The 25882-nt window shown below is 45.5% G+C and overlaps 1 protein-coding gene across 1 annotated transcript in view; it reads left to right on the top strand.

Annotated features, from left to right (window-relative positions):
• LOC148183277 (transcription factor RFX3-like) overlaps positions 1-25882 on the top strand; it is a 252407-nt gene that overhangs the window by 36287 nt on the left and 190238 nt on the right. The window contains exon 2 of the mRNA XM_088061502.1: positions 25237-25359. Within this exon, the coding sequence (XP_087917628.1) occupies positions 25243-25359 (117 nt within the window). The 5' untranslated portion in view covers positions 25237-25242. The remainder of the gene's footprint in view (positions 1-25236; positions 25360-25882) is intronic.

Here is a 25882-nt window from a genome sequence, read left to right as displayed (position 1 = left end):
TTCTAGCAGCTTCTCATAGAAGCCACTTCTGTGGCCCCCTCTGCTACCAAAAACCAGGCTGTGCCAAATCAACACAGGGCCAAAGCTTTAAGCCAGTCATGTTTGTTCCTCATGCTACATGTGTTGGTATGGAAACACTTCAGGTGTGGTTTATTGTAGTTGATACCTCATGGAGCTGATTGGCCAATTGAGGGATCCCACTAGTGCTCACCTCGTCATGTTTTGGCACACCATCCCACTGTCTATCACTGGAAAGCCTGGTTTCATCCCTTTCCCCTTCCAATCTAGTTTAAAGCCCCACTAGTTCTTGTGCTAGAACCATTTTTCCCCTCTGAGAGAGGTGCATTTCATCAGCTGTCAGTAGATCAGGTGTTGAGTAGATCACCCCATGGTCATAAAACCCAAAGTTTTTCCCATGATGTAGGTGTAAAAAACGTGCTCATGGTGAGAGATTTCTCCAGGTCAGGCTGCTCTTGGTATAAGCAGTTTATTATTTAGGTAGAGGATGGAAGAGATCCGTTTACGCTGCCAGCCACAGCGTAAACGTGCTCAAAGAGGGAGAGAGAGAGGGGAAGAAGGGGTCTGAGGGCATGAGGGAAGAAGGTAATTAAGGGGGTAGAGACAGAAGGGCAAGAGGGGGTAAGAGAGGGTAAGACACTAAGAGGTAAAGGGGTAATGAGAAGAGAGTAAGACAGCAAGAGTAAGAGAGGCTAAGTAAGAGAGGCTAAGTAAGCAGTAGAAAGGTAAAGAGAAGTTAAGAGAAGAGAGGAAAAGGGCAAAGTTCTTGTTACAATACATTATATATTTTTCTATAGTGAATATTCTAATTCCCAGTAACCAACCACTACATGACACACATTCTATAGAATTTACATATAGCCTATAAGACCTACTACATTACCATACAGTGTTACATTTTAAACTCTAAAAGCTACTCTTCAAATTCTTGTCTTGCTGCTTCGACCTTTGGATTCACTATCAGCAGAAGGGTATTGTTCTATCAACAGGGATTCTCCTTCAGCTGGCTAGGCTATTGTTCTTTGGTTATATAGTAACTAACACTCAGTAACTTATAGCTCAAAGCTAGTTTTCATTTCTATTTCGATTCTAGGTTTCATATTTTCAGAATCTTATGCTAAACAATCATGTTCATAAGGTTTCCCTGTTTCATCTTCCCCAACACAATGACACCAGCCTGGGAGCCATGTGTTGATCTGATGGATCTGCCTGTTCCTTTCTATATTATACCTTGTGTCTCGGTTCTAGAAGACAGGTGTCTGCTAGGGAGAGCAGGAGCCTCCCTTGGGATGAAAGAATGTAGACCCCCTCCCTCCGAATTATTATAATTTTGAAATCAAGGGGCTTTCAGGCAGAGATCTGGGGATAGGAATAACAGTTCTTTACTAGTATAACCAGGCAAACAAACAAACAATAACTACAGCAATAACAAGAACACAGAACCAGGGACCCCGGGACAGCTTTCTCAGCTGAGATGGGATGGAGGAGAGGTTTTGTTTTCACAAACCCCTCGGGCAGTCAGTCCCGGTGCTCCTGCAGGGCTCCGAGGAACAGTCGGCTGGAAACAGCAGGGACGAGCTGAGATCCTGGGCCGGTGGCTGAGGTGTATCAGCAGCTCCGCGGCGGTGCCTGGCACTGTCACACGTCCCGGCAGGACAGGGGGTGAGAGGCCACCAGCAAAGAGGGGAGAAGGAGAAGAAGCAGCCGCTCCGTCTGGGTGATGGCGAAATTCCCTTCTCTCCACCGCAGCAGGTCCGCGACCCAGCACAAGAACGTCCTTCCCCGAAGCCGAAGAAAACCAGCTAAAACAACAGTCCCCACCCTCCTTTTCTGCCCCTTCCCCCCCCCGGGCCCGGCCACTCTTTGTCCGTTGTGAGCACCCCTAAGTACCGGTAGTTAGGTTGTCCCAGCACATAATGGGTAAAACTTCGCCGGGCAGGCCAGAAGGACAAAACAAAAAAAAAGACACCTAACCCTCAACACTATCCACCCCGAATTTTTTTCCCATACCAAAATGTTACATCAAATATTAAACCTTTAAATTATACATGAACACATACTACTTTAACTATATACATATGTACATGCAGACACAGATACAAGCACAGTGTCATGGGTAGTTCACCCTAAAACCAGGTCCCCTTGAGGTATGCACTGGGTCTCTCCATCTTTTTGCATCACCCACCAAGTGCAACCCGGTCCTTGAGCAAAGACAACCCCACGGATTGGACTGTCTTTGCTGGAGGCAGAATTAACCCAAACAGTTTTTCCCAGCATACCTCTCATATGTACCACTGGAACCTTATCTCCATCTGTCGTTCTAAAGGGCTCAGATTGGGCAGGGCCTGCTCGGTTAGTGGAACCTCGGGTGCTCACCAACCATGTAGCTTTTGCTAAATTAATCTCCCAGTTCTTGAAAGTTCCCCCACCCAGTGCCTTCAAGCTGGTTTTAAGCAGGCCATTGCACCGTTCAACTTTTCCAGCAGCGGGTGCATGGTAGGGGATATAGTACACCCACTCAATGCCATGTTCCCTAGCCCAGCTGTTTATAAGGCTGTTCTTGAAATGAGTCCCATTGTCTGACTCAATCCTCTCAGGGGTGCCATGCCTCCAAAGGACCTGCTTTTCAAGTCCCAGGATGGTGTTCCGGGCAGTGGCATGAGGCACAGGGTAGGTTTCCAACCATCCAGTGGTGGCTTCTACCATTGTGAGCACGTAGCACTTGCTTTGGCAGGTTTGGGGCAGTGTGATGTAGTCGATCTGCCAGGCTTCCCCATACTTATATTTGGACCAACGCCCACCGTACCAGAGGGGCTTCAACTGCTTGGCCTGCTTGATCGTGGCACACATCTCACAGTCATGGATAACCTGGGAAATACTGTCCATGGTTAGATCCACCCCTCGGTCTTGTGCCCACTTATAGGTGGCATCTCTACCCTGATGGCCTGAGGCATCATGGGCCCATCGAACTAGGAACAACTCTCCCTTGTGTTGCCAATCTAAGTCTATCTTTGACACCTCTATCTTTGCAGCCTGATCCACCTGCTCATTGTTTCGGTGCTCTTCATTGGCCCTACTCTTGGGGACATGGGCATCTACATGACAGACCCTCTGTAGCTTCGGCTCCAAAATCCCAGTGGTCGGCCTCGAGTCTCTCCAGGCACTTTCTGCCAAAGGCTCCAGGACAAGCCATTGTTCCCGACTGCAGAGTAGAGCACGTTCTTCACATCTGGTCCTGTTCTGACTGGGCCAAGAGCTACTGCATGAGCAATCTCCTGTTTGATCTGAGCAAAGGCTTGCTGCTGTTCAGGGCCCCAGTGGAAATCATTCTTTTTTCGGGTAACCAGGTAGAGAGGGCTCACGATCTGGCTGTACTCAGGAATGTGCATCCTCCAAAAACCTATGGCACCTAGGAAAGCTTGCGTTTCCTTCTTGCTGGTGGGTGGAGACATTGCAGTGATCTTATTGACGACCTCAGTGGGAATCTGACGCCGTCCATCTTGCCACTTTACTCCCAGGAACTGGATCTCTCGAGCAGGTCCTTTGAATTTGTTCTTCTTGATGGCAAAGCCGGCTTCTAGCAGAATCTTGATGATCTTTTCTCCTTTCTCAAATACTTCCACTGCTGTGTTCCCCCACACAATGATGTCATCAATGTACTGCAGATGTTCTGGAGCCTCACCCTTTTCCAGGGCAGCCTGGATCAGTCCATGGCAGATGGTGGGGCTGTGCTTCCACCCCTGGAGCAGTCGGTTCCAGGTGTACTGCACTCCCCTCCATGTGAAGGCAAACTGAGGCCTGCATTCTGCTGCCAGGGGAATGGAGAAAAATGCATTAGCAATGTCAATAGTGGCATACCACTTCGCTGCCTTGGACTCCAGCTCGTACTGGAGCTCCAGCATGTCCGGCACGGCAGCACTCAGAGGTGGAGTCACTTCATTCAATGCACAATAGTCCACAATCAATCTCCATTCTCTGTCAGATTTGCGCACAGGCCAGATGGGGCTGTTGAAGGGTGAGTGGGTTTTGCTGACCACCCCTTGGCTCTCCAGTTCTCGGATCATCTTGTGGATGGGGATCACAGCATCTCGATTTGTCCTATACTGCCGGCGGTGCACTGTCGAGGTGGCAATTGGTACTTGCTGTTCTTCCACTTTCAGGAGTCCTACTGCAGATTGGTTCTCTGATAGTCCAGGCAAGGTGTTCAATTGCTTAATGTCCTCTGCCTTCACAGCAGCTATTCCAAAAGCCCATCTGAGTCCCTTTCGGTCTTTGTAATAGCCATTCCGAAGGAAGTCCATGCCCAGAATACACGGGGCCTCTGGGCCAGTCACAATGGGATGTTTCTGCCACTCCTTCCCAGTCAGGCTCACCTCGGCTTCCAACAGAGTCAACTGCTGCGATCCCCCCGTCACCCCAGCAATGGAAACAGGTTCTGCCCCCACATGTCCTGATGGCATTAGGGTACACTGTGCACCAGTATCAACTAAAGCTTCGTATTTTTGTGGCTCTGATGTGCCAGGCCATCGGATCCACACCGTCCAAAAGACCCGGTTTTCCCGTGCCTCTTCCTGGCTAGAGGCAGGGCCCCTCTAGCACTGGTCATCCTCTCCTCCCTGGGCATACATGCTAGAGGTTCCTTCAAGGGGATCATCCTCTTTTCTGTAATGTCTGGCAGTTTGGTCACGGGAAGTTGAGGCTACCTTCACTTTAGTGGAACCTTTCTGGTTACTGGTTCCCTGCCTGAGTTGACGCACTCGTGCTGCCAGGGCAGAAGTGGGTTTCCCATTCCACTTTCTCATGTCTTCCCCATGGTCACGTAGAAAGAACCACAGCTCAGTTCGTGAGGTGTACCCTCTCTCTCTAGCTGGGGGATGTGGGGCTTGGAGTTTTGGGCTTGTGACCCGCACTGGTGCCATATGGGAACTGCTCTTCCTCATCTCTTCCCTCATTTCCCTCATCTCCTCTTTGAGTTCCTTAATCACAGCAGAAATCTTAGCCTGATGTGGGCCATGGACAGTACTGTTGAAATGTCTAAGCCTGGTGGCGACAGAACCCACAGTCTCTTGGCTGTTATCAGCATTAATCGTTGCAAGGAATGTGGTGTATTCAAGTGGCCCTAGATTTGCCAGACTCCACAACATCTGCCCAGTGCACCTGACTTTGTCGGGGTCATTATCATGCTGTCCACCCCTCCCAAAAAGGACCTCTAATATTGCCACTTCTCTCAGCTGTTGGATCCCTTCCTCAGTAGTTTTCCATTCCTTTCTATGATAGTGCTCTTCCATTCTCTCTCTGTGGACAAACCTCTCTCTTACACTCATCAAAAGCCGTTCCCAGAGGGAAAGGGGCCCTGGCTCCCTGATGATTATCTGATTCACACCTGAGTCCTGGGTCAAGGGTCCCACATTCCTTGCATCACCACCATCCAGCTGCACGCCTGTACCCATAAGGTCCCAGACCCGAAGTAACCAGGTTGTATAAGGCTCACGCCCCCGCCTCACAATGTCTTTTTGTAACTTACGGAGACTGTCATATGTCAGAGACTCAGTGATGATTTCAACTTCTGGCTCCCCTGTGGGTTGTGAGGGCCCTCCTTTCTTATCCTTATCAACAGGGTGCTGTGATTTCATCTTAGACTTCCTTGTTTCCACAGGGGCAACAGCTGCTGGCTGTGACTGCCCTTGTGGTTCAGCTGGAACCTGGACGGTTGTAACGTCTGTGGGTTCCACTGCTGCACTATCAGACTCTCCCTCTTTGAGGTAGGGGGAGGGTTTCTCAGCAGCTGAGGAAATGCACTCCTTTAGCATCTGGCCCATCTCATGCATCTCCTTCACCAGAACCCCCACCCACTCTGGGTGGTTAATTTCTGAGGTGGGCTGTGGGGCAGGGGCAGGCTCTAGAGCAGCACCCCCTGTCTCTGGGGCTGTGCCAGGCTCTGGGGCAGCACCCCCTGTCTCTGGGGTTGTGCCAGGCTCTAGAGCAGCACTCCCTGTCTCTTTCTCTTTGTCTCTGAAGGCTAAGTAGAACAGGCCTATCAGTACCACCAGCCACTGTAAGATGTCATTAGCATTCAGAGAAGATTTTAACCCTTAGAAAACTGGCAGGGTAGGCCCAAGGAACTGGGTGAAAGGTTGGGAGAAAATTTCCCCAGCTGTCTTTTTCTCCCAGTAGGTACCATTATTAAAGTAACCCGAAAACCATCCAGTTAGTGTGTGACAGCTCTGAATCCATGAGCCCGCCGTCCAGAGGACGTTAAACATCCATGAATTCCTCATTTTATCAATCCACAAAACAAGCTGGATAATAGCCACAGTAGCCTTAGTTATAGGACCCATATTTAAGTAAGGTACACCAAATGGGAGAAATATAGCTGTGACCACATGCCCCCCGAACCTGGGTAAGCTAAACAACATGGTTCTACCTAACAAGGTTTCTAAATCCAGCACACAAAAGTTAGGTTATTTAAGAACTGTTATTCCTTTTTTGCCCTTTTCCTCTCAGTGCTCCACGTTGGGTGGCCAAAATCTGTCTTGGTTCTAGAAGACAGGTGTCTGCTAGGGAGAGCAGGAGCCTCCCTTGGGATGAAAGAATGTAGACCCCCTCCCTCCGAATTATTATAATTTTGAAATCAAGGGGCTTTCAGGCAGAGATCTGGGGATAGGAATAACAGTTCTTTACTAGTATAACCAGGCAAACAAAACAACAATAACTACAGCATTAACAAGAAAACAGAAACAGGGACCCCGGGACAGCTTTCTCGGCTGAGATGGGATGGGGGGAGAGGCTTTGTTTTCACAAACCCCCTTGGGCGGGCAGTCCCGGTGCTCCTGCAGGGCTCCGAGGAACAGTCGGCTGGAACAGCAGGGATGAGCAGAGATCCTGGGCCGGTGGATGAGGTGTATCAGCAACTCCGCGGCGGTGCCTGGCACTGCCACACGTCCCGGCAGGACAGGGGGTACGAGGCCACCAACAAAGAGGGAAGAAGGAGAAAAAGCAGCAGCTCTGTCTGGGTGATGGCGAAAATTCCCTTCTCCCCACCGCAGCAGCTCCGCGACCCAGCAAAACGAACGTCCTTCCCCGAAGCCGAAGAAAGCCAGCTAAAAAAACTGTCCCCACCCTCCTTTTCTGCCCCCTTCCCCCCCCCCCCCCCCCCCCCCCGCCCGGGCCCGGCCACTCTTTGTCCATTGTCAAGCACCCCTAAGTACCGGTAGTTAGGTTGTAAATTCCCCAGACAGGCCAGAATGACAAAACAAAAATAAAGGACACCTAACCCTCAACACTTTGTTATCTCATCATTACTGACTTGAAGAACCTATAACAGATAATAATCAGAGTGCCTTATTAGACTGGAGAGTTTTCCAGTAATGTCCCTTACCTGAGCCCCTGGGAGACAGCAGACTTCCTTGTGAGTTGTGTCTGGTCTGCATATCAGGCCCTCTGTTCTCCATAGAAGGGAGTCATGTATGACAACTACCTTTCTTCTCTTAACAGATGTGGTCATGATGCAAGGGGTAGATTGTGTTGTCTTAGGTGGCCCCTTCATCCCAGAAGGACCTTCCTTCACCTCATCAGTTGAGTGTCCTCTGGTTCCAGGGCTTCATACCTGTTTTTAAAAGTGCCAGTCCTACTTGTCAAGTTTTCAGGCAGAGTATTCCTTCAAGTATAGACAGTGACCATATTCCAGCCTTCCTGTTCAACAGACCTTTGATTAGCTACTTGACAGGGTTCCAGGTTGTCCTGGTTCTGGCCAGGAGGGGCATGGCTAGGACCTGGAGGTTATTATTATTATCAGAGGTGGGAGGAAGGGAGTCTCTTCCGGGGTTTGCATAGTGTGGCAGAGAGTGATTGGATATTGTCTATTGTTGGGGGGTTTCCATGTTTTCTTGTTCTGGTTCCAACCAGGATAGGGTTAATTTATTGCAGTAGCTGGGATAGGGTGCAGCGAGGACATGGAAGTTATTCAATACTGCCTCATTGCTCTGGACAGGGAGAAACGACTCTTTCTTCCAGACAGAAGGGGTTCCTTCTGGTGGAGAAAATGTGGTGAGGGGAAGATGATTGGTATAGTTTATTGCTGCTGGCTCCATGGTGAGCATTTTTTGCATGTCAATCATTCTCTCTTTTTGCATACCTTTGTTATTAATATTGTTGCTGATTCCAGTAAATTGTTCTTCTCTCAACCTGTGATCTTTACCTTTTGTGCCTCCAGTTCTCCTCTCCAGCCTGACACAGGGGGAGGGAGAGGAGGGGGAGTGAGCTAATGGCACTGTGGTTTGGAGAGTCTCAGTGGGAACACTAAATTGGGGAGTACCATTCCTAAACCACGACACCAGTTCACCTGGCTCTTCACTACAAAGGAAGTGGGAGACAATGAGAAGAAACAAACCTTTCCAGTCACACTAATTAATGGATTGTCAAGAAACTACAGGCAATAGTTTCAGGAAGATCAACATGGGCTTTGCAACTGATAAAATGTTAAACCAGGAGGGATCCCAGGCATCAAACTGGGATGGATGCAGGAATTGATAGAACTGTACAAACTGATTAAGGGAATTACAGGGGAAAGAGGAAGCAGGGAGAGACAAAGAGGAGGGATAGACAGAAAGGGGGATAAAAGTTTCCAGTCACAGGTAAAATGGAGCCAGTCAGTATGCTTGTCTGGCTGAGCCCTGTGCCTACAGACTGCAGTCTGTTTCTTTTTAAATGTTTTCTTAACTATCACCCTGCTTAATCTCACTCTATGTCCTCTGTGTATGTGTTGTGGCTTAACCCCAACTGGCAACTAAATACCACACACAGCTGCTCGCTCACTTCCCTTTGCCCCCACCCCCATTGTGATGAGAAGGAGAATCAGGAAAGAAAATGAAACTCATGGGTTGAGATAAGAACAGTATAACAATTGAAGTAAAATATAATAATAATAATGGTAATATGGTAATACTAATACTACTGCTAATAGTTGTAATAAAAATGAAAGGGAGAGAGGAAGGTAAAACCCAAGAAAAAGAAGTGATGCACAATACAAATGCTCGCCACTGACTGACGGAGCAGCAATTGGCCCCTTCTGGCTAACTCCCCCCAGTTTGTTCACTGAGCATGATGTTCTATGGTACCGACTATCCCTTTGGGCAGTTCAGGTCAGCTATCTGAAGTATGCTCCTTCCAGCTTCTTGTGCAGCTCCTCCCTGGCAGAGCATGAGACACTGAAAAGCCCTTGACTCAGGGTAAGCACTGCTCAGTGTTATAAATGCAAAGGCAGATTTGGGTTAAATAAAAACAATTTATTATAAAACAATTTCTATAAAAAATAAACAATGAGGAAAAACCACAATAAAACAAACAGCGCAGCGCTGGGTGGACAGGGGTCTATACCCAAAGGTATAGGTGTTCCCAAATCCACGAAGGAGGGTAGACTGTCCGGGGTTTTTATAGGGATTTTTAGCCTTGAGGCCAAATTCCAGGCAGGCACCATTCACCAACGGTCCTTGATTGTTGTATGAATTGATTTCCTGGCGTTGGAGAATAGAGTCAAATGGACGTCCGGACAGAGTCTCCTCATATGTAAAAAAGTTCTGGGTGTTTCTTGATTTCATTGTGGTTCAGGCCATCTGGATGGGATGGTTGGATCCGGGTTGGAGCTGATGGATATCTTGGCTGGATTTTTTTTCTTTTGTCTACCTGATGGCTTCCCCCAACGGTAGCCTGCAAGGCGGGGTGTTCAGGTCCGGTGGTGAGTATCTCGTCGGAGCCTCTCCTTGTTAGCTTGATGATTCGTGTCCTGTCTATTCTTTTCCGTTGATGGGCGCCGGCTAGGATCGTTATCCTTTGAGTGGGAATTCGTTATCCTTTGAGTGGGAATTCGCGACTAGATCTGGGAAGGGCTTGTGTGCCATACTGTACTTTATATTTTATATCATTATTGTTATATACATTTATTTAGATTTCTACGAATTTTTACAAGTTCATTTCTCACAGTCCCCCGCCTAATAATCCATTACATTAAAAATTCGTGTTATTTCATCCAATTCTGCAGGGGAAGGACTATAATTTTTTTTTACTCACATTCATTTTCTTCCCAGTCCGTTAACGAATTCTCACTATATGTTTGTGCCAGGTTATGTCTATTTTCAAAATTCTTTAAGGCTTTCATCGCGTTTTTGTTTTCCTTTTCCTCCTCTAATTTCATTAGTTTAGAGAGAGGAGTAGGTCTCCCTTGTGCTTTCTCAGGATCGATTGGAAGTGTGGCAATCTGCATTCCTTGCACAACAGAGTGAATTAGTCTGATGAAGCAAGGAATTAAGCAGGGAAGGAAAATGATTCCGGCAACTGAACAACTGATGAAAAATACTAGCTTCTTCCACCAAGCCCCTTGCCCGAATATCTGGTCCCACCAGGAGGCTTGTAGGATTGAATTCCATTTTTGGACTGGCACATGAGCTACTTTTTTAATTTCAGCAGCCAATCCTTTTATTGTTTCTTTTCTCCGTAATCGTCTATTTCCATACAACACTCGGATTCGTTGTATCTGCCACACACTCCTCCCTCCTCGGCTAGCAAATAATCGAGAGCTAGTCTGTTTTGGTACACAAAAGCTCTCATTTGTGAATGTTGTTTGGCTAGGAGTTCTAGGGCTTCTGAAGTGTGGTTGGAAACTATCTCTACCACCGCTTGCAACCTGATAAGTCTGTTGAGGAGATAAATGGGGGTTCTGTAACCCCAGCTGCCATCATTTGCCCAAGTAGCGGGCCCGTAATATTGAATGATCCTTTCGGCAGGCCATTCTTCCTCGTTCCACTTCTGGTTGCCTCCCGCTATTGGTAGTTCCCGTTTTAATTCCCTCCTTTGTCTGTTTAATGTCTCAAAGAGAGGGGCTCCCAATGATTTACTCTCTGTTTTAGGTAGAGTAAAGAAAAAGGGCCGAATTATTCCAAGTGTGCAGGATCCTTTCCATTTTCTGGGTAGCTCGCTGTAAGCCTTTTTTCCACATATCCAATATATACCATCAGGAGCTTCCCAACCCTTGTTCAACTTTGCCGGATCATCCCAATATTCCTTCAATCCTATTAGCTCATGGAAGGGATTGGCCCCAGAGTTTTTTGTACCAGCAAAGTCCAATTATTTCCATCCATTCACAGTTATTCCCCCGGGAGCGACTCCAATAGCCCGCGGGTGGTTCAGGTTGCCAGGTTTTAGTTTTGCTTTCCGAATTCACCGTGAGTGTGCTTACACACGGGGTATAGCCTACTAAATCAGTGAATTCTTTTCCCTCTCTGCTAATGCAGACAGTACCGATTATTCTTTGGTCTATAACCCATCCTTCTGGTCTTTGTTTTGCTTTTGATATTTTAGAGCCTTCCCATTTTAGAAGTTGCTCTGGGGTTAGTCCCTCTCCCTTCCAAGGCCACCTTTCAGCTGATTTTAACCCGCCACAGATCCAACAGTTAGATAGACCTAATTCTGTGGCTATTTCTTGCATTAGATCTATGAAAAGGTTCTGGTTGGGGTTTGGCAACCCCCAATTGCTGTATTGTTTCTCTAATTGCTCATAATGCTCACTAAGAGAGTTAAGCCTCTCTTGTTCTAGCCTCTTTTTCCGAGCTTCCGCTTCTCGCCTCTTTAACTCTAGGGTTAGTTGTTTTATTTTGTTTTCAGGGTCCACCCCTTCCTCATCCCTGGAGAAGCAGAACACTTGGTTGAATTGCAAACATACCCGGTCATCACTACTTTTTAACAAATCAAGGATTATCGGTTCATTATTAAAAAAAGCTTTCTCTTCATGTTTTAAATTTCTACCTTCCCAATATACTTTCCCTCCCATGGTACACATTTTCAAATTCGCTTTATTGTAACATAAAGGGTTAACCGCATAATATGCCAAAAAGGTGGATTGTCTTTTTCCCCCTATCCAGACAGTTTTGTTACATTGACTGCAGATTGGAATTGGGGGAATCATTCCCACTTCTCTCCTATACCTGAAATGGGAAGTTTCAGTCTTTCTTTTCATAGGAGTTTTAGACTGCCCGTCCTTAAGACTCGCCGTTGGGTGATAACACCAGACCTCCCCCTTTAGTTCACATAGATTATACTGAGTGCCATTGGATATACAAAACCCCCTTTGTTGTTCTGGAGGACAGTCGATTATTCGTCCGGCATCTGTGGCGGTCTGGCACCGCTCACACTTCCCTAGGGGAGGATCCCCCAGAGGCACCTCGGGGCTCATTCCCTTGGTCAAGCACATGGCTAGATTCAGGAACATCAGGATTCCCCACCGGTGTATCCCTCTGCCTTGCCCTTCGCCCGTATAAAAATATACGGCGGGGATTACCATCTTCCCGGCAGCAAGGATATTCTTCAGGGGCCCTTGTAGTTCTTATGGCGTATCTTCTTTTAAAGGTAGCCCACCGAGACGACTTAATCGTGTCTGTCCTGCACGGTACTTTTACTGTCTTTCGGCACTCGATTTCCAAAGCCTCTGCCTTGGAGTCTAGCTTCCCTCTTATCCCTTTTTGAAAAAGTAGGAACCACTCAGGAGAGTCGAGTTCCAACAACCCCGCCCTGGTGGCAAGTATTAAGAGACGGCTAGTCAAATCCTGTTCCTTTTCTAGACACTTTGTGCACAATCCCTTAGGTTTGTACCCTCCCAAACAGTGGGTTACCCAAATCTGGTTACAATAGGCGCACTTAAAATGTATAAACGGAAAACAATTACACTCAGGGTGAATACAACTTATCTGATCGTCACTGTTCATTTGTGGTTACGCTGTTGTCTGATCTTTAGTTCTCCCGGAGGGGTGGTGACTTTCCACTTGGAGGTGTCGTATTCCTTTACTTTTTTTACCCGAGATGAGTGCGTCCAACCTTTTTCTGCGGTCCGGACAGCTGTGTCTGTGGTCAGGAGAACCAGGAAAGGTCCTTCCTAATGGGGGTTGAGGGGAAGCTCCTTCCACGCTTTGACGAGGACTTTATCCCCAGGCTGTATCTGGTGTATTGCGAATCCCAGAGTGGTGCTTTGGGGAATCAGTCCTCGTTTTCGCAGTTCCTGTAAATTTTTGTTGATAGCAATGAGATATGGTTGTATTTGTACATCCTCCACTTGGGGGTGTCCCACCGGCATTCCATGTTTGTATGGCATTCCGTACAACATTTCAAAAGGGGACAGACCCGTTTCAGAATGGGGCATTGTTCTTATATTTAGTAAAGCAAGGGGGAGACACTTAATCCATGACATTTTCGTCTCTATCATGAGTTTAGACAATTGGGATTTAAGTGTCTGATTCATTCTTTCCACTTGCCCTGAACTCTGAGGATGCCAGGGAGTGTGGTATTGCCTTCTGATACCCAGAGCTTCTGAAGTTTGTTTTATAATTTTTGAAGTGAAATGAGTTCCTTGATCCGAATCAATACAGTCCACTATCCCATACCTAGGGATGATTTCTTCCAATAAAATTTTTGATACTGTTTGGGCCGTAGCCCTTGCCCTGGGAAAGGCTTCTACCCAATGCGTTAGTTTGTCAACTATTACTAATAAGAATTTATATCTCCCGATTTTTGGTAATTCGGTGAAGTCCACCTGGATCCTCTCAAATGGTCTGTATGAGAGAGGCCGCCCTCCCCAAACAGTTTGTTTGGAGTTGGATTTATTTACTTTTTGGCAAACCACACACCCCTGTACCTCTTGTTTGGCAATTTCAAAAATCCCCTTGCATCCGAAAAATTTCAGGAACTGATCTGCCAGCGCCCGAGTTCCCCAATGGGTCTGTTTGTGTAGTCTTTGTAACACTCTCCTTGCCACTCCCCTCGGGATCAGCTCCCTCCCATCAGGTAACCACCATTTTCCTTGTTTCATGACTCCCCCTATTTTTTTGAATTCTTCAATCTCTTTCTCTGAAGGGAGCATGGGAATTTCCGGTGATTCCTCCGGAGTCACCTCGGGAATACTTACGGTAAGCAGGGCTGCTCGTTTTGCCTCTTTATCGGCTAGGTTGTTACCTCGGGTTTGAAACTGCAACCCTGTCTGGTGTCCTTTTACATGGACAACTGATATTTCTCTTGGCCCCCGGACTGCCTCTAGAATCTGTCAGATTATTTCCCCATGAATTAGGTCTTTTCCTTTGGTATTTATTAGACCCCTCTCTTCCCAAATTTTTCCAAAAGTGTGTACCACACCGAAAGCATACCGTGAGTCTGTGTATATGGTCCCTCTCCTTCCTTTCAACCTCCGGAGGGCTCTTAGGAGAGCATAGAGCTCGCAAGCTTGTGCAGACCAACTTGCTTTCAAAGGACCAGATTCCACAACTTCCCCAGATGCACCATTTATTATCGCATATCCCGATTTTCTTTTTCCCTCAATAATTCTCGAGGATCCATCTACAAACCACTTCTCTCCCCCTTCTAACTCCTGATCCTCTAAGTCCGGTCTTATTCTGGTCTGCAGCTCCACGATCTCAGAACAGTTATGCACTAATTTCTCTAAAGGTTCACCGAATAAAAACTGAGCAGGATTTTGTGCAGAAGTAGTTTTTAATTCTAAACCGGGTGAACTGATTAAGATGGCTTCATATTTCAGGAGCCTGGAATCAGTCAGCCACTTCTCTGCTTTTTGTTGCAATATGTTTCTCACATCGTGGGGAGTGTAAACTACCAGAGGAGCCCCAAAAGTTATTTTCTTCGCTTCTCCTACTAACAGAGCTACTGCTACAATTGCTTGTAAACACGTAGGCCAACCTCGACTGACTGGATCTAAGATCTTTGAAAGAAACCCTATAGGTTTCTTTTTGTCTGCCCATTCCTGAGTCAGGACTCCCTGTGCTGTTTGTCCACTCACATCCACAAACAACTGGAATTCTTTATTCGTATCTGGTAGAGTTAGTACCCGGGCAGTCATAAGGACAATTTTTAATTTCTGAAAATTGGACTCATCCTGTTCAGTCCACTTCAGCCCGTCAGTGTTTAATCTTTCATATAAAAACTTCACCTTTTCACTGAAACCCTCAATCCACTGCCTGCAGTATCCCAAGAGCCCTAGAATTTGTCTAATTTGCCTTTTTGTTTTTGGTGCAGGCAATGCAAGGATGCCTGCTACCCTCTCCGGGTCTAATTTTTTTTTCCCTTGAGATATCCAATGTCCAAGATATTTTATTTCAGGCTCTGTGAATTGCAGCTTGGATTTTGATACTTTCAAACCTTTCTTTCCTAGGAAGTTTAACAAGGCAATCGTGCTTTTTCTAACGCTTTCTTCAGTCGGTCCAGCTATTAGCAAATCATCTACATATTGCAAAAGCTTTGTATCGCCCTCTAAAGCAAATTGGGTTAATATTTGTTCTAAAGCTTGTCCAAACAGGTTCGGGGACTCCACAAACCCCTGGGGGAGGACCGTCCACCTTAGCTGTTGCTTGCGGTTTGTATCTGGGTCCTCCCACTGAAATGCAAAATAATCTCTACTCCTTTCATCCAGAGGGCAAGTCCAGAAGGCATCTTTCAAATCAATCACACTATACCACACATCTTCTGGTGTGAGTCTATTTAGTAAAGTATAGGGATTGGCCACCACCGGGAATCTAGTCCGGGTCCTAGCGTTTACCGCTCGTAGGTCCTGGACCAATCGGAAGCTACCATCCGTCTTCCTTACAGCCAGGATGGGGGTGTTGTGTTGGGACATGCAAGGCTCTAAAGTTCCCCCTTTTAGGAGGTCATCAATTATTTGTTTCAACCCCCTTCTCCCTTCCATCGGGATGGGATATTGTTTGACTCTTATAGGGTCCTCAGAGTTCTCGATTTTTATTTCGATAGGTTTGATATCTAGCTTTCCTACCTCTCCTTTTGAATGCCATACTTTAGGGTTTATTTTCTCCTCATCCTTAGGAGTCAACTTAAATATTTTTACCACCAATTCAGAGTTTTTAATCAAGATATTAATTCTTAAAGCGACAATCATGTCCCTTCCCAGCAAATTGTAATCTGCTTCTTCTACTAATAGCAAATTCCCTAAGCAAATTTTATTTTCAGATTCTATTTCCACATCTTTTATTATAGGTACTTCAAAGGGGTCTCCCTTTGCACCGATTACAAAAACTTTTTCTCTGCTAGCCACACATCCGTATGGCAATTTCTGCAGAGTACTTCTCTCTGCCCCAGTATCTACAAGAAAACTTACCACCTGTCGTTGGGGTCCCACTTTTAACTTTATCAAGGGCTCCTTGGATGTTCTGGTCCCCAAATTAAAGAGCCCCTGACACCCCTAGTCTTCCTGAAAAATTTTCTCATCTTTTAATTTTTGTTTACAATTCCGCTGAACGTGTCCTACCTGTTTACAGTAGTAGCACTCAGGGGGCTCTCTCCGTGGGGCCGGGGTTACCCGGTGAGAACCTCGACCTTTCCCGGGTAGTGATTTAAACTTACCCTGCATCTGTTCTTGTTTCTGGACCTCTTTTACCGCAGTTACTAAAATTCTAGCTTGCGATTTCTGCTTCTCATCTTCTCTCCTCATGTATACTTTTTGAGCTTCCCTTAGGAGCTCCTGAAGACTTTTATCTTGCCACCCCTCGATCTTTTCTAATTTCCTCCTAATATCTTCCCAAGATTTAGCAACGAATTGTGTTTTTAACAGAACCTCCCCCACAGGAGAGTTCGGGTCAGTTCCAGAATAAATCTGTAAACTTCGCCGTAATCTCTCGATCCATTCAGTGGGTGGTTCCTCTTTTCCTTGACATTCTCTAAAAACTTTGCTAATGTTCTGGCCCCTAGGGACCGCTTCTCTTATACCTTGTATAATCATGCTCCTTAAATCCATCATGTTCCGTCTGCCTTCCTCCGTCTGTGCATTCCAGCTCGGGCTTACGCTAGGCCATTTCTGGTTACCTGGCATCCCCTGTGGATTGCGTCTGTCCCAGTCTCTGATCCCGGCTTGTTTAATCATCTCCCTTTCCTCCGGATTAAACAGTGATCTCAGGATTGCCATAAGATCGTCAAAGGTATAAATACTACTCCCTAAAAATTCATCTAACCTCTCAGCCACCCCAAGAGGGTCATCTAACAACCGCCCCATCTCTTTTTTAAATGCTCTTACATCTCCAGAGTTAAGGGGAACATTCACAAAACCGATCACTCCCGGGGCCGTCGGTACTTCCCTAAGAGGGAACAACCGGTGCCCCTCTTCACTCTCTCCCCATTCATTATCCGTCATTCTTGCTCTCAAACGGGTTCTACTTGCGGGAGGGGAATTGGTGATTGTGTGTTGCCTCCCGGTTATCAATTGTGGGAATTCTGCCGCCACCCGGCTGAAGGGAGGAGTCCCCTCCGTTGTATGGGAGGGTCCCGGTTGTGGCGGCTGGACCGGCAGGGACGGATAGGGTGTTCCCCAGCCTTGTGCAGGAAAAACCTCCGAGGAGGTTGCTGTGGTTACGGTGTTTACAGGCGGGGAAAGGGGAAGGGCTGCCGGCATCGCTGCTGGCCCCGAGTCTCCCGCTTGAGACACACGTATCTCAGTGGGTTGGTCTCGGGGGCCCAAGGGTGCTGAGGGCACCACTTGATCTGCAGAGGAAGGTCCCGCTGGTCCTCGATACGGGGGTGGTAAGTGATCGAGGGGTTCCCAGGACTCAGCTCTCGACTCACGTTTTTCTTTTTGCTTTATTGGAAATAGCCCTACTCTGACATTTACCCAGAGCTTAGCGTATTCCCTCTCCTCAGGATCTGAGGGGACCTTGTTCTCCACATAGGAGAACAACTTGTTACACGTCCATTTTTCAAATGTGCCTAACACTGGCCAAGTGAGGTGACTTCTCAACTCCTGTCCTCCCCAAACCTCCATACAATAATGTATTAATTTCTCCTTTGATTTCCCCTTCCTCTGGGGACAATCTTCCCAGTGTTTTAGCATCCACCCCAAGGGACTTTCCAGTGGGATGTCTGGTGATTCCTCCCCCTGATCGGAGGAATCTTTTCCTGTGCTTCTTCCTTGAAGCTTACTCTTTTTCTGCCCCATACTTCGCAAATATATTCTTACCTTTCTTCGACTTCTCCGGGAGTCGATATCTGTTTCTGCGTTGTGTACTTAGGAATCAAAATTTGCCGATACTCACCTTTCAGCGAGCTGAGCTGAGGTCTCTTGTAATCGGTACTTTTGATTCTTTCCTGGACCTCTCCCTGGGTCCGTTTACTAAGAGGGTTTACCAGTCTCGAGCTTGACAAGACGTCCCTTCCCCTCTTAGTACCTTGCGATCAGTTCCCGAGACACCCTTTGGCCTCAGGTTTTACGAGTGTGTGTCGAGAGAAAAAAAAACTTTCACTCTGTATCGCTTCCTTCGCGGCCGGCCAATTCCCTCGCGGGAGGATGGAAACGCGACCTTGAAGTCCGCACTCGCTTCGTGATCAGATCACGTCTCACACACTCGCCCGATCGTCCGCTCAACCAGCAGTACTTACAGCTATTTTCCTGCGTGGGTGTCTTTGTGCACACTAGACGTTTTACGAGCAAAGCAAGCCGCGGCTTCCCGAAGGCTCTGTGCCTTCCCGAGCTCTCCGATCCGGATCCTTTCCTTTTTATTGTGGTTTTTACCTCCGCCTAAATTTGGTTCGGATATCGGAATGAACTACGGGGGTTCTCAACTCACCAGGCCGCCAAAATCAGCGGGGGTACCCGTCCTGGGCAGCGAGATTCCCCGCAGTTTCTCCGATCCGAGTCACGGCACCAATCTGTTATAAATGCAAAGGCAGATTTGGGTTAAATAAAAACAATTTATTAAAAAAACAATTTCTATAAAAAATAAACAATGAGGAAAAACCACAATAAAACAAACAGCGCAGCGCTGGGTGGACAGGGGTCTATACCCAAAGGTATAGGTGTTCCCAAATCCACGAAGGAGGGTAGACTGTCCGGGGTTTTTATAGGGATTTTTAGCCTTGAGGCCAAATTCCAGGCAGGCACCATTCACCAACGGTCCTTGATTGTTGTATGAATTGATTTCCTGGCGTTGGAGAATAGAGTCAAATGGACGTCCGGACAGAGTCTCCTCATATGTAAAAAAGTTCTGGGTGTTTCTTGATTTCATTGTGGTTCAGGCCATCTGGATGGGATGGTTGGATCCGGGTTGGAGCTGATGGATATCTTGGCTGGATTTTTTTGCTTTTGTCTACCTGATGGCTTCCCCCAACGGTAGCCTGCAAGGCGGGGTGTTCAGGTCCGGTGATGAGTATCTCGTCGGAGCCTCTCCTTGTTAGCTTGATGATTCGTGTCCTGTCTATTCTTTTCCGTTGATGGGCGCCGGCTAGGATCGTTATCCTTTGAGTGGGAATTCGCGACTAGATCTGGGAAGGGCTTGTGTGCCATACTGTACTTTATATTTTATATCATTATTGTTATATACATTTATTTAGATTTCTACCAATTTTTACAAGTTCATTTCTCACATCAGCAACAACCAAAACATCTGTGTGTTATCAGCGTTATTCTCATACTGAATCCAAAACACAGTGCTGTACCAGCTACTGAGAAGAAAATGAATTCTATCCCAGCTGAAACTAGGACAGGATGCATGCTGCAAGGAACAGGTGTCAGCTGCTGGTGAGACCCGTGTGTGTGTGAGTGAAATTTGGTGCCCAGCTACTGGAGTCAGACTGGGGGATGTAGGTACCCTGGGGCCTGTGGTGTGAGCTACAGGAGTGAGTGAGGGTTCTACCATCGGTAGTTGGACAGGCCATAGCTCTCTGAATCATCATCATATGGTTTGGGTTGGAAGGGACCTTTAAAGGTCCAACCCTGCTGTCATAAGCAGGGAATCCCTTTACGGTCAGGTTGTTCCTAATGCCCCCCAAGATGAGGTTTGTCTTCTTGGTTGCCGGGGCTCACTGCTGACTCATATTGAGCTTCCTGTCAACCAGCACCCCCAGATCCCTTTCTGCAAGGCTGCTCTCCAGCCACTACTCTCCCAGTCTATAATTGTGCTTGGCATTACTCTGTCACAGGTGCAGAATCTGGCATTTGGACTTGTTAATGATCATGCCATTGATGATTGCTCCAGTCTATCCAGATCCCTCTGCAAGGCCTCTTGTCCCTCGAGAGATTCAGCAGCTCCCCCCAGTTTGGTATCATCAGCAAATTGCTGTCATGGTCAAGGGCACCTTTCACTTGATCATCTAAATCACTTTCCCATCTAAATCAGTTGAAAATCATTGCCCCTTTTCCTGTCGCCACAGGCCCTGGTAAAAAGTCTCTCTCCATATTTCTTATAAGCTCTCTTTAAGTGTTAAAAGGCCACTATAAGATCTCCCTGGAGTCTTCTCTTTTCCAGACTGAATGACCCCAGCAACATATATGAAAATGGGAGGAGCTGTTGATTGACCAGATGTCTCTTGTGCCATTCAGAGAGATCTTTACACTTTATAGAAGTGGCAGAGAAGGATCTTATGATATTCAACAGGTGGGAATGAAAAGTCCTGCATCTGGGGAGGATTTATCCCAGGCACCAGTACAGGCTGCAGGATGACTAGCTAGAAAGTAACTTTGGGGAGAAGAAAATGTGTGTCCTGATGGAGAAGATGCTGAACATGAGCCAGCTATGCACCCTAATGACAAAAGAGGCCAACAGTATCCCTGGCTGCATTAGGAAGAGCACTGCTAGGATTTGAGGTAGATCCTTCCTCTCTACTCAGTGCTAGTGAGGCCACATGTTCAGTTCTGGGCTCCCCAGTACAATAAAGGGCAAGGGAAGCCAAGGACTACAAACATGATTAAGGTACTGGAGCATATGCCATATGAGGAGAGTTTGAAAGATCTGAGACTATTCAGCTTGGAAAGAGAAGGCTCAGGGAGGACCTTATCACTGTGCATAAATACCTGATGGGAGGGAGTGAAGATTGTAACTTTTTAAAAAATTCTTTTTAGTTTCTTTTTTCTCTCTCTTGATTCTGTTGCGCTTCTTCTGTACTTTTTTTCACTCCTGGATTTCTCAGTCTCCTCTGAGCTGAGCTCCTTGGGGATATTCCCTCACGGGGAGTCCCGCTTATCACAGTTCTCTGGGTCAGGACAAAAACTCCAAAGCCTGTTAGGATCTTGTTTCTCATGTTTATTAGGATGTTATCATAAAACTTGGCAGGTCTCTCCAGACTATCTGCACAAGTTTAATTTACTTCAATCTGGCTCATTTCTTTCTGACGGTACAAAATGGCCTTGTGGCTCACTTTGTCTTTGAAAGCTCAAAATGGCCCCGAACCACACAGTTCTTTTATCTTTATGCTCATTCTTATCCAATTAACAATAGACAAGTATATTATTTTTCTTAATGACCCAATGACCCATCACCTGTGTGATGCACTGCGGCATTTTCTGTCAAATCACCTACTATTACCCAAAAACCTCTAGAAGAACATGAAGAAGAAAGAAGAAGGAAAAGAAACAACACTCTAAATCCTCCATCTTGTCTTCTGCTTTCTAAACTAACTTAATCTCTAAATTTTAACTTCTTCACCCAGTGACTTAAGAAAACTCTAATTTACACACTCAGACTTTTAGCTTTTCAAACTAACATTAACAGTTGTTTTCATGTATCACCATGAAAACATGCTCATAAATTTCATATTGTATGAAATTCAGTGTTTTTCTGGATCTCAGAGCTAAGCATCAGAAACAAGGGCACACACTCTGTGTCTCAGACTCCAACAAAGATGAGCGAGCAAGACTCTTCCCAGTGGTGCTCATTGACAGGACAGGAGGCAATGGGCACAAATGGAAAAAAAGCTGGAAATTCCGTCTGAATACACAAATACACTTTTTTACTGTGAGGTTAGTCAAGAACTATAGCAGGTTTTACAAAGATGTTGCAGAGTGTCTATCCTGGGAGGTATTAAGAACCCAACTGGACATGGCAACTTTTTCTAAGTGACCCTGTTTTGAGCAGGAAGGTTGGACTAGATGATCTCAAAAGGTTCCTTCCAACCTAAACAGTTCTGTAATTCTGTGCAAAACTGAAGATTACTCTAATTCCTGTTATTTATAAGTGTGGTCGTTTGACCCTGGTTGGATGCCAGGTACCCACCAAAGCTGCTCTATCACTCCCTTCTTCAACTAGACAGGGGAGAGAAAATATAATGAAAGGTTCATGAGTTAAGGACTGTGAGAGATCACTTGTTGATTACCGTCGCAGGCAAAACAGACTCGACTTGGGGAAATTAATTGAACTTATTACCAATCAAAATCAGAGCAGGATAATGGGAAGTAAAACAAATCTCAAAAACACCTTCCCCCCCACCCCTCCCTCCTACCTGGGCTCTACCTTCTCCCTCCCCTGCAGCACAGGGAGACAGAGAATGGGGGTTACTGTCGCTGTATTAGGAACGGTTGGGATTGAGCAACACAGACTCTCTTGGAGTCGGTTAGGAGAATGTCTCTTAGTTTATTACTTCAGGTCTATTTTATAGACTGATACGTGGAAAGTATAGAAAGGAAACTCTTATTGGTTAGTAAACTACTACATTACTATCATTGGTCAGTGGTGCACACTACCCCCTGACTTTCTCCTGCAAAGAAAACAAGAGACAGACAACAACACCTGCAAGGCTGTTCCCTGTCTTTGAGGATTGTTTGGAATCCTCCCATTAATTTCTCAGGCTAGCTTCTCAGGCAGGACTGAGAAGCTATGCGGCCTGTAATTTCTACAGGCTCTCTGTTTCAGAGTTAGACACAGAGTCCACAGGTTACAGTCAGTTCATCACACTTTTCTGCTGCTGCTCAGGGAGAGGAGTCAGAGTCCTTCCCCTGCTTCAGCGTGGGGTCCTTGCCATGGGACACTGTTGCACTGTATTAGGAACGGCAAGAAGTACAACACCGACTCTCTCATCTGTGTTGTCCAAGACAGCAAGATTTATTATCCTTGATCTTCTCTTATAGACAGGTCCGAGAGGTAAAACTTTCATTGGTCATCAAAGCAACACATCACCATCATTGGACAAGTGGAACACCACCCCTTGACTGTTTCTTACAAGTAAACAAGGATCCTAAACAACACCTGCAAAGATTGTTGTCCTTTACCAAGGACTGTTTAGATTCTTCTTTATGCTTTCTCAGGCCAGAATGAGAAGCTTGTGTGACTTAGTTTCACACAGACACTGTGCTTCCTGCTTGCTTCTTGCATTTAGCATCCACAGGAGACAGTCCTCCACGAACTTCTCCAGCATGAGTCCTTCCCACAGGCTACAGTTTTTCAGGCACTGCCCTGGTGTGGATCCCTTTCTATGGGGTGTATTCCTTCAGGCACAGCCTGTTCCACTGTGGATCCACAACTGGGTTACAAGTCCTACCAGAAAACCTGGTCCAGTGTGGGCTCCTCTCTCCATGGGTCCGCAGGTCCCTGCCAGGACTCTGCTCCAGCATGGGCTTCCCACGGAGTAACAGCCTCCTCTCAGGCATCCACCTGCTCCAATGTGGGGCTCTTCCATGTGCTTCAGGAGCACAGCTGCTTCACCACTGTCTTCACCACAGGTTGCAGAGGAATCTCAGCTCCAGTGCCTGGGACACCTCCCCCTCCTTCTTCACTGTCCTTGGTGCCTGCAGAGTTGCTTCTCTCACGTATTCTTACTCCACTCTTATTTGACTGCAATTACTTCTATGCAATACCTTTTTATTCCTTCTTAAATATATTATAAGAAATGTGTTATTACCATCATGGATTGTCTCAACCTTGGCCAATGGTAGGTCCGTCTTGGAGCCTGCTGGCTTTGGCTTTGTCAGACACGGAGGAAGCTTCCATCAGCTTCTCTCAGAAGCTACCCCTGTAGCCCCCCCCCCCCCCGCCAACTTGCAAAACCTGGCCACACAAACCCAACAGAGTAGGTCATTCTCAGTCTTCTTTATGATAATCTAAATAGGTTTTCTTTGTAAGGCATTTCCCTTCAATGTTGGACCATTTCTGTGCTGTATCCAAATTTTGAATATTCCTCTTAAAAATGTCAGTGCCACAACCTCATGTAGGGGTAAAATCCCCGTTTATAACTCTAGTGATTACATTAACACTATCAGCTAAAAAAGATTACTTGACTCACTTTTTCACCTTTAAAATGCTTTCCAGGGTCTTCTTTTCAGGTTGAAGCCCCTCAATCTATCACCTGCCAGAGCTTTAACTCAGCATTTGAATATGAAAAATTTATAGTGCTACTCAGTAAACCAGAGGAAAGACAGCTTTGAAGAATGTGTAGTCATTTACAAGCTGATGGCAGGACTTTTGACTTATTTCTGATTTTAATGAGTTGCTCCTGAAGTCACATAAATAAGTGAGAAAAGTTTCTGTTGATTTGCATTATTTAAAAAAATATTTTGAGGGCAAGTAAGGTAAGAGAAAGCTTTTAATATTTTAGTACATAAGGATTTGAACTGTTTCAGGGAAGAAAATGAAAAGAGAAATTTCTTTCTGGTATTGCATATTTTACCCATTGTGTTCTTGCAGTATTCTTTATTCAGTGTATGTTAGTTCTTTCTGAAAGGTGATGATATTGAAGGTACTATAATTTACTTGTACTGTGATTACTACATAAATTACTCTTTTTGGTCTTTAGAATTGTGATGACTTAGTTGGAAATATTTCCATCATTCAGTTTTATTGCATTGATGATTACAAGTCTTTTTGTGAAGGCATGCTTAATTAGGAAGCAAGCATTTATATGTGCAGCTTCTAGAATTAATTATTTTTGTGCATATAAGTAGCTTAAAGTGTGTTGTCTTAATAAGGTAAAATGTTTCGAGTCTTCTCTCAAAATTTAATAATAGTTGCAGCTAATGTATACAAGTGTGGTTAGAGAAGAATCAGACTTGTGAACAGATGTTTTTCTAAAAGTTCTTTAAAGCAGTAAATAGCTTTGTGTGCACCTTTCTTCTGACTGGATAAATGCATTTGCTATTACAAAGCAGACTGTAAACTGCTAGAAAAAAATAATGAAGTCCAAAGCTTATTCTTTTCTTGATGTGCTGCAAACTTGAAGCAGACCTTATATTAGACAAAGTAATAATATAATATATAATATGAATTTTCTAATATTTTAGGCCAAAGCAGCATTTTAAAAAATGAAAAATAAATATCTCTGTGTACTCATGTAATAGTACATGAAACAATCTTTAGCTAATCCCCAGATTTGATTTTGGGTGAATATGCTTCTTTTAAGATCTGAATAAGTGACAAAAACTGAAGAAGTTTGTGCTGAACTTTTAATTTTACGTTTTAATTTTATTCACAGACCACGATGCAGACATCAGAGACTGGTTCAGACACAGGTTCGACTGTGACTTTACAAGCATCTGTGGCTGGCCAGGCGGCCGTGGCCACACAGGTAGTACAGCAGGTACCGGTTCAGCAACAGGTAAGTGTGTTAATTTTGGAAAAACAAAGAACACTGGCAAGACAGAATGATGCATTTCAATATGTGTAGTGAAGAACTGATTTTTTACAAGGCTGCAAAACCAATTCCTTTTTACTGTTTTATTCAATTTTATTTTGATGGAACTAAAATATCTACATAAGCAGACATGCAGTTTTCAGTTTCTTGAACTAGAATATTTGTTAAACACCAGAAATATATATGCATGGTTCTATAAGTAGATTACTATGAAATGTGTGCAATATCTCATAAAAATTCCATTCATTTAAGTTACTGAATATTCACATTTATTCCTTTGAATGGAATATGAATTTTTAAAATAAATTCAATATAGATGTAAAATACAAAAGTAATGTAATTTTGTACTTCTAAGCTGATCTCCCTGCAGGTTCTTGAGCAAATGCAGAAAGACGTGAAGTAAAACCGTAAGTAATGCATAATTTGGATTTGTCAGGGAATTAAAGGGGCTTCTGAAGTAGCCAGCTCAGCACACACTTCTGTGACA

The sequence above is a fragment of the Pseudopodoces humilis genome, chromosome 12 (genome assembly GCF_049639895.1).
Source record: "Pseudopodoces humilis isolate 2021_Gansu_Grassland_sample_001 chromosome 12, ASM4963989v1, whole genome shotgun sequence".
NCBI lineage: Eukaryota > Metazoa > Chordata > Aves > Passeriformes > Paridae > Pseudopodoces > Pseudopodoces humilis.
Note: the sequence above shows the minus strand (reverse complement) of the source record. Positions and strands in the feature narration are given on the sequence as shown.